This window comes from Notamacropus eugenii, chromosome 3 (genome assembly GCF_028372415.1).
Source record: "Notamacropus eugenii isolate mMacEug1 chromosome 3, mMacEug1.pri_v2, whole genome shotgun sequence".
Taxonomy (NCBI): Eukaryota; Metazoa; Chordata; class Mammalia; order Diprotodontia; family Macropodidae; genus Notamacropus; species Notamacropus eugenii.
Window position 1 is genome coordinate 488,756,298 of NC_092874.1, and position 15,434 is coordinate 488,771,731.

At 46.8% G+C, this 15,434-nt stretch overlaps 1 protein-coding gene across 2 annotated transcripts in view; it reads right to left on the reverse strand.

Annotated features, from left to right (window-relative positions):
- Positions 1–9,985: 9,985 nt before the first annotated feature.
- The window catches only part of PDCD6IP (programmed cell death 6 interacting protein), a 31,779-nt gene continuing 26,330 nt past the window's right edge, over positions 9,986–15,434 (reverse strand). For both annotated transcript variants that reach the window (XM_072599244.1, XM_072599245.1), the window contains 4 exons: positions 14,941–15,035; positions 13,751–13,874; positions 13,265–13,470; positions 9,986–13,094 (listed from right to left, as the gene is read on the reverse strand). In XM_072599244.1, the coding sequence (XP_072455345.1) occupies positions 12,920–13,094; positions 13,265–13,470; positions 13,751–13,874; positions 14,941–15,035 (600 nt within the window). In that variant the 3' untranslated portion in view covers positions 9,986–12,919. The remainder of the gene's footprint in view (positions 13,095–13,264; positions 13,471–13,750; positions 13,875–14,940; positions 15,036–15,434) is intronic.

Genomic DNA, 15,434 nt, shown 5'->3' on the forward strand with positions numbered 1-15,434 from the left:
TCACATGACCTCTCTTGGGTTCAGTTTCTCATCTGTAAAACAGGTGGTTGGCCAAAGTAACCTGCAGCGTCCCTCCCTTCCTGCTCTAACTCCATTATCACAGCAGAGTCAAAGAGGGTTGAGGACCCTTAACCTCAAATATTTTCATCTGGGGGGTGGGGGAAGGGAGGGTGCCCCAGCTCAAGCTAAACTTGGTGCTCAGACCAGGGAAGGTCCTCCCCTGCCTCTCTTTGAGACTCCCACAGAAATCAAGATGGGGAGGTGCAGAACCTGGGGGTCCACCCCACTGCACCAGTTCAGGTCTGGGCCCCAGCGAGGTACAGCAGGTGCTTCCCTCGTGGGGGCCACCCTTCACCCACCCACTTTCCATTCTCTACCTGGCACTGCCCAATGGACCACACCATGAGACCCAGCATACCCCAGGTCAGTCCTAGAGCTGAGGCAAAAGCTGGCCCCTACCTCCTCAGAGGCTGGAGTTTAAGCCCCCTGCTGGTAGCTGCTGTCATGTGAACATTGGTCCTGAGTGTAAAAGTTCACCCTTAGGAAACCTTCAAGGGGGTCCAAGTGGAACTCCTCCTTACAAAGGCCTGGAGAGAAGTACTCTGCTGAGAGGGAGGAGGAGCAGGGCTGGAAGTAGGCTGCAGAGTAGATGCTGTAGAGCACTTGAAGGAAGAGACAACTTTGAAGGAAGCAGAGCTCTCCCCAAGAGCAATGAGTGGGCTCAGTAGGTAATGGGCTCAGGCTGAAGGGCCCCCATATCTGGGATGCTGGCGGGGGAGCTGGGAGCTGCACCATGTGACCTCATGCCCCAGCTCTGGGGCCTCCCTTGGCTTGCCAAAGCTTTCTAGGTTTGGTGGTGAAGAGGTCCCTCCGCTGTAGAGATGGCTGTCAGTTCTATTTTCAAGCACATACAAGCTCAGGCTCCCGTACCAGTCACAGAAGCCAGCTCAACCACACTTTCTTTGTGCATTTGAAGGTTGGCTCTCCCATGGACAGCACTCTCAAGCCCACAGTAAGCCTGGCCAGGCATCCCCGAAACTACAGGTCCTGTGCCTGCCTCTCAGTCAGGTGGGGCAGAGTCAGCTCAAAGCAAAAGCGTGGGAAGCAAAGCCACTAGTGGGCCCTGCCTTCCAAAGAGTGAACAAGCAGGCTCCTACTCCTCATGCCAGATGGGCACACACACAGAGGGGCCACTCATACCTCTGACTCGGCCCCACTGGAAAGCGCTCCTATGTGGCCAGGCCTCTGTCAGAAGCACTTAAAACACGTAACCCAGAGATGAAAGACTCAGAGCTAGGGAGGAGTGTGAGGCAACTGTCTTCAAGGGTTTGAAAGGCTGTCCTGTGAAAGCACAAGGGGTAAGGGGTGGAAAGATGTCCTCCTAAGGAGAGTGGTCCCCAAGTGGAATGGCTGTCCCAAGAAACAGTGAGCTCCCCATCCTTGGAGTTCTTCAATCAGGGCACGGACGAGGGCATACAAGGTGGCTGAGATGGCTGTTGATGACCCGTGATTTTGTGAATCCTTAAACTACATGCCATTAGGTCATACAACATGCTAATTCCAGCAGGGACAGCTCAGAGCTCAGGCACATGGGGATGGAGTGCTGGCCAGGCATCCATGCCTGACTGGTCACTCACCTCATCCATCCCCCTCAGGCAAGGAGACCATGCAGCCCGAGGGTCTGACCTCTCTGTCCAGCTTGGACCCAGAAGAGATGGATGCAAAGCTCATCCCCAAGAGCCTCTGGGTTGGGTTGGCTGCCCCTGGAAAGCAGAGTTGCTTGGGCAGAACGTGGGACACTGGCGCCACCTTCCGGACTTGTAGTGAAATGACACCTCAGTTCTCTTGGATTTCCTGGGTCTGGGGGCTGCAGACACTCTTCAGCCCTGACTGAGCTTTATTCGTATGGGAAATGACCTGGGTCTATTCACCAGTTACTGCCAATGGATCCCTGGCGATGGGTTACTCTGTGCCAACTGCGGTGAGGCCTGGGGTTACTTGCCCGCTGTGTGATCATCAAGCTTTCCCGCTTCTTTGTGCCTCAGTTTGCTCTTTATGATGTCAGAATGAGGGCAGCAGCTACCTCTTAGGTTGCTGGAGGGCATCCACCTGGGCTCTCGTCTTGCAGGCAGAGGCAGAGGTTCTACTGAGTGACCTCTGAGGTCTCTTCCGAGTCTGGGATTCCAGGATTCTGAGGGGTGCGTCCCCCTAGCCTCAAATCTGTGATCCTCTGCGTCCAAAATAAGGAGCCCAAGGCAGAAAGAACTGACCCAATGGGATAGTGAAGGACAAGAAAGCAGACCTTGGGGACAGGCTGGGGATGAGTCCCCTCCCCCCAGATCCAGAGGCCATACCAGCTGTGGCCAGCCCTCCAGTCAGAGCCCAAGGCTGACCTTCAGAAACCAAGGATGTCCCAGGAACTACTCCAGTTTGCTGAGACCCAGGTCAATCCCCACCCCAATTAAGATGGGTTCCCAGGTTCCCCAGACCCTCTGCCCATCACTAGCTCTGCTGAGGTCACAGCACCAATGACTCAGAGTTGGAGACAGAATGGGGAAGAGATGAGGGCTAGTCCCAGCCCCCTCCCCTGCAGCAATGGACTTTGGAGCCCAGCTGGGTGAGCACCGCCCAACATTCTCACCTTCTCATCTCTGAAATGGACACACGGGGAACTGCAACCCTGGGGCTGTGGCCTGTGAGCTTCAGTGAGGCCCTGGATCAGGCTGCACAAAGGCTGGTCACCATTAGGGGCAGGGTCCCCGGAGTCCTGTACAACTGTCCAAAGGATCATCCCAGGCAAAATTCTCAGAAAACATTCCCCTTCCCACCTTGGGCTTTCTCAGTCCAGCCTGTCCTGTAGGAATCTCACAACCACCTGTCACCTGTAATATTCCTCTCACTGACTATCAAAGACACCACCACCCTTCCAGGGATCCTCCCCTGTCTTGTCAATTTGGCCTGGTCCCCTCCTACCTACGCAAACTCTTTCTCTGCTCAAAAAGCTCCAGGCATCACTGTTGTCACACCTTGTTCCCACCCTACGGACTCAGCTTTCTGGCCTCTAGTATCCCCCACCCCAGGCCAGCTCTTTAGCCAGCCCTGACCATGTCACCCCCACCCTCAATCCAAGTGCTTCAGAACCTGGGCCTTTCCTATCTTCCCAGTCTTCCTACCCCTTGCAATCCAGATCAGCTAGGTGACACTGCTCATGGCAATCCCATCTCCCATCTCCCATCCCCCATCCCTCATGCCAGGAATGTGCTGCCCCCTCTCCTTGGCCTCAGAATCTTGGGCTTCCTACAAGACTCAGCTCACCGCCAACATTCAGTCCTCCAGCTAGGGAGAGAATTCTTTGGACTGTAGATAGTGAGGTCCGCAATAACAAAGCCAACAAAGGTTCACACTTCTAAGCATATTGATTTATTGGCAAGGCTGCAGAACAAACCAGACCAGCCCCTATCCCCATAGCAGGCACTGGACCCTGAATGTAGATCTTACACAAGTTTTCATACAGTACATGAAAACAATAGGCTAGAAACCAGAAGGTAAGATTAGGTCATCTGATTTCTTATTGGAGGGCAGATTTGGACCATTCCAAGTTGGGTGGGGGACATTAGGACTTTCCCAGATGTAAAACAGGATGTCATTTAATTCCCTCAATCCCCCCTTCTGATCCTTGGCAGAGAGGGATAGGGTATGCCCTTCCCCTCCACAATAGATCACTATTTATAATATGCTCCTGCTCACTCTTATCACCACACACCAAGAAAGGACCACTGGAAATCAGCCTCTTGCACAGCTTTTGTAAAACAGCTGATTCAGAGCCCAAGAACCCAAAACAATCACCAGTGTTCAACAGCATTGTCTCCTTGTTTGCTAGTAACCCACTCCCACGTCCTTGGTCTTTGGAAAGGTCTTCTCTCTCTGGAAGAGGCGTCATTCTCAGGACAGCTCTGAAAGGGAGTCTGCTTCTCAGGTTCCCAGGTAATTCTGCTGAAATCTGCCAGAAACACTCCGTACAATTTAGTACAACCTCTGAAACTGGGGGGAAACCAGCTCAATCAAGCCTTATGGTTCTGATCCTACTAACAGAGCTGTAAAAGAAACATCAGATTTGGAACTCGTAATTCACCCACCACTTCAGAGAATTTCAAGTTTTACATACCCCTTGCTGCTTCTGTCTTGACCCAAAAACTCTGTACCTGACATAGACAACACTATGGACAAGTTAAAGGAAGAATCTAAAAAAAAGAAAAAAAAGATCCATGAGGGCCTGACTGAACAGATACTCCAAAGTAGGAAAGGGATTTCATTTTCTTTATAATTATCAATACAATTTTATACGTAAAAATTCTTAATCCAATTTTCAGAACTTATTACTATACCATACTCAAAGACTGAATTTACCATTAGAAACATTTGGAAGCCAATCATACATGTGTACGTGTGAGTATGTATATCTACACACATATACATATATGTGTACCTGTATGTGTGTACATCTATACACATACACACATATGTGTATATGCATGTGTGTATCTTAATTCTGATCCTGTTGCTTCCTCAAAAGTTGCTAGTCCATTTAATTAGAAAACTGTCATGTTACAACTTAGATAACTTTGTTTAATTCCCCCTAATAGACTCAGAACTACAACAAAAACTTCTATAAGTCAAATGTCTACAGTTCCTCTGCCTGATTAGAGAAGTCTGCCATGAAAGGAAAAGGAGGAACATAATTATGACAACACCAAGACTTGTCCCCTCGAGGGCTTAGGTCTGTTTAATTTCAGGTTCAAGGCATATTTAACAGCAGTCACGTAGGCAAGCTCCACATTATTCATAGGGTATCAAAAGCCAGGCTCAGAATTAACCAGGTAGGAAAGTTCCTGTTCAAAAAGGAAACACCACCATGGGGAAACTGAGCCAACAAGCTCAGGCACAGACATCCACCCATAGTAGTTCTCAGACTGTAGCATATGCCATTGTCTCCTTGAATGATGACATACTAGATTATGTGTGTTTGTCCTTCGTTGCCGAAGAAGACCACGCCATCAGAGAAATGATGACATGACTCGCACTTGACTTTGTTTTGAGGGAGGGAGGGCTGTGCAGGTCACCAGCCTCACTTCTCCTCCAGAGCCATCTGAATCCAGTGACCAGATATTCATCAGGATGACTGGAGATGACCCAGGATGAGGCAATTGGGGTGAAGTGACTTGCCCAAGGTCACACAGCTAGTGAGTGTCAAGTGTCTGAGGTGAAATTTGAACTCAAGTCCCCCTGACTCCTGCACTGGTGCTCCATCCACTGCACCACCTAGCTGCCCCAGTACTAGATTAATAAGCACTCTGAACAACCATATCTGAAATCAAACTCAGAACAATATTAAATTACAATCCCAAGAGATTTTACCTTAAATAGCAGAATTACACAAATCATAGTTTAGGGATAAGTTACTATTTTTATTAAGTTCAAGCAACAGCTAACAGTGAATAAAAATATAAAGACATTTCATTTATCCTTCATTTAGAAATTAAAAATAATCACGTTCTAGGGGTTTCACACACAGTGAATACATGATAGCTGACTAAAAGCACCAGAAGACTTCTGGCTACTGTAAGCCTCCAACCTGTACTGCCCATTCATTCATCCCTCAGGCAAGACTGAAATCTCTGAATCTGAGATCTATTGTACTTAAGTTGGTTCAAAAATGCAACCTCAAAACATACCATTAATGGACTGAAATGATATCTTTAAACCACCTTCTACAGTTTCATAATTTTTTACAAGTGAGGGTCAAATATTTTTCCAGGTAAAAACCCAGTTATTACAGTAAACTTGCAAATTCCCCTCCTTTGAGAAGGAGAAAGGATCCAGTTTTCTCAGCAGCTAATTGGCAGAGTGGATAAAGCACCACATGTGGCATCAGGAAGACCTGAGTTCAAATCCTGCTTCAGACACTTACTAGCTGTGTAGTTGCCTCAGTTTCCTCGATCTATAAAACGAACTGGAGAAGGAAATGGCAAACCACTCCTGTATATTTGCCAAGAAAACCCCAAATGAGGCCACAAAAAGTCAAACATGACTGAAAAATGACAAAACAAAAGGCACACAAAACATATACCTACATATGAAATGGATCTGTGAAGGAAACTCCTGGTGTGGGAATTCTTTCTAAAGATTAGCAGTAATAAGTCTATGATCATCAATTTGGGGCAGCTAGGTTGCACAGTGGTTAGAGTACCAGGTCTAGAGTCAGGGAGATTCATCTTACTCAATTCAAATCTGGCCTCAGACACTTACTACCTTTGTGACCTAGGGCAAGTTACTTCACTCTGTGCCTCGGTTTCATCATCTGTAAAGTGAATTGGAGAAAGCAATGACAAACAACTCCAGTATCTTTGCCAAGAAAACCCTAAATGGCATCCTGAAGAGTAGGACAAGACTGCACAAGGATTTTCTCAAACTTCAGCATCCCAATTTTACACTATGCAATCAGCAGGGGTTGTAAGACCTTATGATTCCATCTGAAATACAAAGTCTCAAGGGACGTTACAGATAAAGATACCTAAAAGGCTTTGTACAAACAGCAAAGTATCATCTACTTGAAAACAAAATACGCCTCATTAAATATTGAACAGTTTTCAAATATCTCTTTTCTATGACATTCTTTCAACAGCACGAGTCACAATTCAACAGAGAAGCCTCCTCTCTAACAGCACTTTTGAAACAGAAAAGTAACTTCTCTTCCAGTCCAGTTCCATTAAATGCCATAGTTCAACAAATTTCATAAAAACTTTAGAAACACAATAACATACACAATACCACGTATATAAAATACTCACTACTAGTCAGATGCCGTGAATTCCATTGAATGTATGTCCAAGTTGTCTTTACATAGAACAGCACTTATTTTACCACTCTGAGCATTTTATACTAACCACATCTAAAACCCAGTCTAGAGTTATTCAGTGTGGCATAATTATGTTCAATAGATGAAACAATAAGGACAATGGTCAACATTCCCATAGTGCTTACCATACATATGCCAGGGACTGAATTAAGCATTTCACAATCTTTATCATTTGATCCTCACAACCACCCTGGGAGGTGAGTGCTACTTTTTTACTCTCTTTACAAATCAGGAAACTGAGGCAGGGGCAGAGGTGAAGTAGCTTACCTAAGGTCACACAGATAATCAATTTCTTAATGCCAAATAGCAAATACAGTTTGTATTAGGCTCTGTACCACAATTATGCCATTTAGTTTCAGAATGGAACTTCAGGTCATTTTCAAAGAAGCATGGTAGCAGTCCCAGCTCCCTGTAACTTTTTAAAATTTTCCTTTTAAATTACCCAAAAAGCCAAATCAAATTCCCTTTGTGTTCATAACCTAACCCCACACTCACACCTTCCCCTGGGACTTTTCAGTTTTAATCCAGGGTGAAAGATGGGGAAATGCTCCAAGTGGCAGCCTCAAATTCCTACCCCCTGTTTAAGAGCTTGGGAATTTTCCAAAGACTGGGAGACAACCTTTAAAATGGTCTTTCAGAGAATAATCATATCCCAGACTCCCTAAAGAACTTCTCTTCACTCCTTTGTAACTTAGCAGTTTTGTTTTCACATGATCTCGGTTAATGCAATGCTGTTATCTCTTTAGGTTATCTTAAGAGCTTAAAAATACATGGTCTTCTCCTTTTTCCTTTGGTGACCTTGCTTCTAGTTTGCCTCAACAATTCCTTCTTTTCAATAAGGCTTTGCAAGTTCTTAGACATTAGTAGTTCCTAGTCACTTCCTCCCCACAACAGATATTGTGAATATCTATTCCCATTATTAAGAGGGTCTGGGCCCAAACAATGGTGGGAGTGGGACCCTTCTTTGTTTTGATTTTTCAAATCTCTCTTTCCATTCCTTCATTAAATTTTACTTACTTTTAAGTTGTTTCCTGAGTTAAAGAAAAACTTCTTTCATGATTTAGAAAAAAGTTAATAGCAGCCAGTTCTTAAGTACCAGGTAAATCTAAACTGCAAACTATCAATCATCTTTCTCCTTTTCACCAAAACAGACCTGTCTAATTTCCAAGGAACAAATCTACTGTTTCAGTGCAAGGGAGGTCTAAGTGCTGTTCCCCTGTATCTCCAGCAGAGTCAGCAGTGTCTTATTCCCTAAACTCACTAAGATATTTCATCACTTGTCAAGCTTCGGCTAAGTGCCTTATTAGAAAGGATAAAGAGAAGAGGGTGGGCTCCTCAAATCTGTTAATCTCAATGGAATCCACCCTTCTCAGAGCTGTCTCCCACTTCTGAAAGAGGAGAGGTGCTTAACCCTGAATCTACAAACCCTAAAGTCTGCTAAGATCTTTTTTAGCAGTTAGCATAATTTGGAAATTTAAGGATACTGCATACATGTCAGCTACATATTTAGTCTCAATTTAGTTAATGTCATACATTTCTACAAACCAGGAAAAAGCTTTCCTGTCTCTGATTATCCAACTGTATCTCTGTAATCCCAACCTGTCCAGGGCTGAAAAGACAAGAGAAAGCTGGCAGAACTGTTTCAAGGAGGAAACTTTACGAATTGTCCCCTGAGCTCTAAACTCTTAGGCGGCCACTTTTTATAGCAGTCTTTTTGGCTAGCTGCATGTTTCCTTTATTAATTTTTCAAAGTAGCAGAATCTACAAACAATACTAGACCCAAGAAAAGGGGGGAGTTTCCTGAGAAGTTCACAGGAAGGGTAGAAAGGGATAAAAAGGGATTCCCTACTCCTAGGTATGAGCATTTGGCCCTCAAACAGCTATATGTAACCCGGCTGACTACATAGGAGCTTGCAGAGACATAAAAACAGACAAAACAGTAAGACAGACCCAGTTACTGGTTTATCTCCCACAGAAGGTTTGATGAAAAGATTAGTGCACACAATTTTCTAAAAGTCATTTCAAAGCCTTTAAGTTTGTAGTAACTGGAAGTTCCTTTTTTTCTTCAATATCTTTCAATTTGCAACAATGAAAAGTACCGAAATGGAGCCAAAATAAATTAACAGTTGAATCTCTTAGTTTTAAACCAAATTTCACATTATCCGATAGCATGCTCCTTGATCGTTCTGCATCAACTAGTAACTTCCCAGGTCCCAAGCCTAAAGAAATTCTTCCGGGGGAGCTCCCATTGGTATGCTGCTACAGATCCCATCATTTCCAGAGGGAACTCACGTTTCCCTAAGAGGACATCTCCCAGGTGAGGAGGCTTGCCTTGTTCCTTTAAAAGGGACTTTGCAGAGCTATCTACTTCCCCAATACTGTCAAGGCTTATCTTGGCTGGGAAGAATTTGAGAACCAGAGGGAGCTGGACCTCCAGGATAGTGCTCTGCAAAGAAGTCCTTCAGTCAACTGGAGTTGCTCTAGGGAGTTCTAAGAGGCTGTCCCAGGGCCCTTAAACCTCCTCCTCCATCTTGGCTGGTTTGCCAAAGAGGAATAATTGGGAGTGAAATTTGCAGTAACTGAGGAAACAAAGGTTCAAGTTCTGAACACATAGATTTACTGGCAAGGAGTATAGCTGCACAACCAATCAAACCAGGCACTTGGTAAGCACTGGACCCCAAAGAGATTCTGCAAAGATTTTTACACCCTATATTTGCCCCCAATTGCAACCAGAATGTAAGATCAGGTAATCTGATTTCTTATTGAAAGAAAGATTGGGGACTTTGGGGGGGGGGGAGGGAGTGAGTTTCAGGACTTCCCCAGATGTGAAACAGGATGTCACTCAATTCCCACAGTATACAATTGCTTGTATGGGTCTTCTCCATTAGAATGTGAGCTCCCTGAGGGCAGGAACTGGATTTACCCTACCCAACCCATGCTTAGCTCAGTGCCTGGCACATAGTAAATGCATACTAAATGCTTGACGACTGACTAATACCTATACAGCTGAAGGATGAACAAAGAAGAAATGCTTCCAAGTTAACATGAAATAAGAATTCATCATACGGATAAGTAAGAATCTTCCAACTTTTATTTTTAGGGTACAGTCATTGGAACATTTTTATTTCTTTATAATCTCCCTAAAAGAAAGATATACAATAAAAATATAATCCAACATCCAACAATTTTTATACTGAGGAAGGAATCTGAAGTCTCTGTTGTGGTAAGAAAGGATTGTTTTTTTAAAAAATATAAATTTCAAGCCAGCAACAAAGCCTGAACACTCTTTTTCTTTAAAAATAGAATTCTTTTTCCATCGATCCCCATGAGCCTCATCTCCCTCTGCTGTATCTGGCCCCAATCTAAAGGCTACTTCCCAACCAGCAACAGTATCTGGGATTACACATTAATTACAAATGACAAGATTGTGCTCTCCTTCATTTGCATCTTGTAATACATTAACTACATTGTAATATATACATTGCAAATAAATGCATTTAGTCTTAAAATATTCTTAATTTAGAAGAGGAATTAGAAAAATATTTTAGGACATATTGGATATAACATAAGTAGAAACTCTGCCCCGTTAGTGACAAGAACAGAGACCAATGAAGTGACAAGTCTAGTACGGGGGACATGGGAGATGCTGGGCGGAGGGGGTGGAGAACGTTTGGGGATTCATCTCAACTAATGGCACCAGCGATCCAACAACAGACTGAGACATCACTAGAATGGACAACCCCACTTAAGCATCACAGAGGCAACTAACTGGAAATCCTTTAAGCTGCTTCCCTGTTGAAGTCACAAGGAACTACTAATAATTGTCTTTGAGATCTCCTGGAGAAGTAGTAAGATCCCCAAAGTCTGAACAGAATTTAGGGTCCCCCTCCTAAAAGAAAAAGGGGTAATTAGGTGGTACCATGGATAGAACACTAGGCCTGGAGTCAGAAAGATCCAAATTCAAATCTGACCTCAACACTTACTAGCTGTGTGACCCTGGGCAAGTCACTTAACCCCTATCAGTCTCAGTTCCTCATGTAAAATGGGGACACACTGGAGAAGGGAGTGGACCACTCCAGTATCTCATTTTCACAGGTCACAGCTCTCAAGCTGGAAAGGATCTTTGAAGACAAGCTCAGGGCCCTCATTTTACATAATGACTTGGTCAAGGTCACCCAGACAAAGAACAAGGCCAACCAGGACTCAGACCTGGACCCCACCTCCAGGTCTCCTGCCCTTTTCTTTTCTTCTGTAAGTAAGCAAGTCTAGGAGGGGAAAACAAGGGGTCGACTGGACTCAGCGTGAGAGGCATGAAGAAGGGTAACAGTGATTAGGGGGTCTCCAGCTGATAAGGGTCCAACTGTCAGCCAGGTCCCTAATGAATGGAATTCTTCCTAAGTCAGCTTCTCTCCAGCCCCATGAGCTCAGGGAACCCAGTGGGACCAGAGAGAATGTTGTCCTTAAGGAGCAGACGCTGCTCACGCCACACTGTGGACAGGCCTCTGCTGACCCAGGAGGTGGGTCACCAACATTCTTGGGAGGAGACACAGGAACGGAATGTGTCGAGTGCCTTTCTAAGCCCTCACGTGAAAGCTGGCCTGGCCCAACGGAACATTCTTGCAAAGGAACAATTTGGCGCAGTCCCACTACCCTCTGCGAGGTTATCTACTGCGATGCTGCCACTCCCCACAGTAAAAGGCACGTTCCCCTTTGCTGATATCAGATCACCACAAGCCAGAAGCTAAGACTTAAGACCTTTCTGACAAGGCACAAGTCAACCTCAAGAGAATTTCTGAATTCCACACAATCCAAAGCTATTTCCAGTGACATCGCATTTTTCCACATTTCTCAGACAACATAAACAAGATCTTTGATCAATCCAACCCTTTTACAAAAAAGAGATTAGGCTGTACTGTCACAGAAAATACACGTGAAGTACACTCATGGGCTTTGGAATAAAATCCATCCTGCAAAGAGCGTATTTTGGCATGGTCCCTGGAAGGACCCTCCATCCTCGCCTCCAGCACTACCAGTTCCTCCCGAGGCCTGCTCTATGGGCCACAATGAGGGCCCTTTCCTGTTGAGACTGCTCCCTGACACAGATGCCAAAGCCCCAGCCTGCCTACCTGCCTGCTCCAGAGGCAGAAAGTGCTCATGTACCTGTTTCCCAGGCGCCCTGCACCCTCGCATCGTCCCATCTCCCAGGAGGGGGGGACAAGGAAAGACTTCATGTAGAAAGAAAATGGAGTCCAAGGGAGTAACCAAATTTTACAAGTAATTCCTTTGGATTTAAAAGTACAGTCAAAGAAAGGAAGACTTTTCAATACACCAAATGAAAAAGAGCTAAATAAGGTATTCTGGTCAAAGTCTACTAATAATTTTCCTTCTACATAAAAAAGTTATTTTTAAGATTTAGAGGCTCCTCTCTAGGACTCTGCTGGCTAACGCCTCATTCTACCACCACCAAGACTCTGCCCAAATGGCCCCAGCCTACACACACCGCTCAGAGTGGGCCTGAACCCAGTGTGGCCAACGTGGAACCCACAAAATAACAGACCAAGGCATGGTGAGAATTAATGACAAAGCATAATAAAAACCCAGTTAAGTCATTTATTTTTAAGTTATAAGATTTACAAGCCTTTGATTATTTCACAAAATAATATATTGAAAACTAAATCAAAAATGCAAACCCAAAGGAGACCCCGTGTGTTCACCCCTCTCCTCTGCCCAGTTCATGCCTTGGCATCACCCCTTCTCTGGAGAAGGTGACTGGACCACTTCCACATCTCCAGTTCCAATTTCCTTTCTCCCTCCACTCCCAACAAACTGCCAATCAGCTCTAACCTCTGTCCCATGTTGCAGAGCCCAGCAGGGCAATCCGACGGGGCCTTTGAAACACAGACGGGTCCATAGGATACAGTACGGTACATTAGGGGAGCTAATCTGTAGAAGGCATATTGCGCATTTCCCCCTAACCTTAAGCCAAGCCTCCTCTCCACCACCCTACTGCTGGGGGTAGTGAGGCTGCTGGGGAGCCTGGGGGAACGGGTACTGAGGCTGCTGAGGTCCTGGGTAGGGTGCTTGTCCAGGGTTCTGAGGGTACACAGGAGGATAAGGCAGGGTGTACTGGCCATACATGTAAGGGTTATAGCCCATGGGCATTGGCATCTGGCAGTACCTGTGGAGGACAAAGGGCATCAGTGAGGCATTGGTGCACAAGACGCTGGTGACCCCACCCTTTCACCCCATCCAGAGGGGCGATGGGCCCAAGACTGGCTCCTGAGGCTTCCCCCAAAGGAAGCTCTACAGTCCACCCTCAGCAAGCCCTAAGCATCCTGGGAGCATTACCCTGGGTATCCAGGATAGGTGGGGTATGGTGGTCCCTGGGCCTGAGATGGGGCCACACTGGGGGCTGTGCCAGATGCAGGGAGCCCAGGTGTCGGGGACGGAGCTGGAGCAGAAGCAGGAGTCCCAGACACAGTAGAAGCAGACACAGTACGATTGGCTGAGATAACTGGAGGTGGAGGGCGAGCTGGAGGCTGGGGCTTAGAAGGCTATGAGAAACCACAAATCATTCATTAGTGAACACCCTAAAGAACAGGCACAAGAGAGGACCCTTCCTCCTCCAACCCACTCATGATCAACTAGGGAGAAAGGAGCCAACCATATGGATGCCTTTGCTGGAGTCCTGGCCATCTTGGGCAGGCTGTCTGAGAAAGCTGAGACCCCTTTTCAGAATCAAGCACACAGTATTATAAGGAAAATAGCTGCACAGAAACACAGAGATGGGTGGTCAGGCCCAGGCTAAATGCCCTTGAGGAGGCAGTCACTCACCAGCATGGTCCTGGGCGCTGGCGTAGGAGGTGGTGCATTTCCCCCGGCCGCAGGAGAGGTCTGATAGGCAGGGGCTGGGAGAGACGGGGCACTGGGCTCCCGGGCAATGCTCTGCTGCAAATCCCTTTGAAAGAAGGAAAGGATCAGACCCTGAAAGGGGTGAGAGATCATCTGTCCTTTCATGAAAAGCGTCAGACGAACACAACACCCTGGCAAGTGGAACCTGCACCGTGGGTCTAAAACACCCCAAATAAGAAGTGTGGCACCACCTGGGCCTTTCCCACAAAGCCTACTGTCCAACAGAGGTCTTTCCTTATGGACATCCAAGAGCTGGAGGAAGTGAGAAGGTGGCCAGCCTATAAGAGCCAGCACGGTGACCAGCAGGAGGACCTCCAAAGGAGACTCTCCTACCCCAATCACACACTGAATGGGGGCTCCAGGGGGTTGGGCTGGCTCATCATTGCCTGAATAAAGGTATGGGGGCATATTTGTAAGACTTGCAGATGGTGGACAGTCTGGCTACACCTGGAGGCCAATCTGAGATAAGGGCATCTAACAAGGGTAAATGGGAAGCTGACTTCTGTTAACCCAAGTAGGAGGAGCCCAGGGTTACAGTTCGACAGCAATGCACCTAAAAACAATCTGGAGGTCTCAGTGGGGTGGTAAGCTCAGCCAAAATGTCTCAAGTCACAAGAGACAGAAAAGAGAAGTCCCATGTCCTCTGCCGAGGGCCAATCACAGCTGTTCAGGCCCAAGAAGAACTCGAAAAGCAGGTGGGTTACCAGGATGGCAAAGGGCACAGGGAGGTTGTAATACGAAGAGGAAAAAGACTCACAGGGGGGCAAAGCAAAGAACAAGAGACAGAAGACAGTTATTTCCTGACCGTCAGAGACATCCCCAAGTGGAACACGGCCATCTCTAGGGGTGGGAGCAGCCGGGGAGGCAGGCGGTCAGCCTGGGCTGGGCCAGTTGTTCTGCCCCATGGGCTCAGCAGAGCAGAACAAGCAGGGATACAAATGCAGAGGGATCAGCAGGGGGAAGCACATGTGTGCACAGATACACACATTCATATGCACCCATATGTTCACATGCACACACAGATGCTCGAACACACATGCACACAGATGCTCAAACGCACACACAGATGCTTTAAACGCACACCCACACCCATGCATCCCAGGGTCACATACTTAAGGAGCTCATCCCTCTCTGTCTTCCGGGCAAACACGATGTCACTGCATTTGTTCTGGAACTTCACCAGGATCTCTGTCAGCTCGTTGTAAAACTAGGAGCAGAGGGCAGATGCCAGGTTAACATTTCTGAGTGCGGGAGTGGCCGCGCCCACTGAGGATCAGAGGCCCTGCCCTGTGACCCTCAGGCAAGCTCGCCCGAGGCTGTGCCAGCTGACACTGATCAGGCTCTTCTTCTGACAAGGTTGTGCACCAGAGGCCCTTGAAGATGACAGAGAGAGTGCAGCCCTCTCCCCTGAGTCCTAGAATCAAAGACGGAGGGTCTCCAAGGACCCCTTTACTGAGAGCCCCAGCTCACACAGGAGATTGGGTGGGAGTTGAACCCCGATTCCCCTGCTTTCCAAGCCAGACAGGTGACCTGTCCGGATGTGGGCACCACTGAGACCTCCAACAGAAGCCTTGGGAAGGCCACCCACCCTGTAAGGAATCCTTCA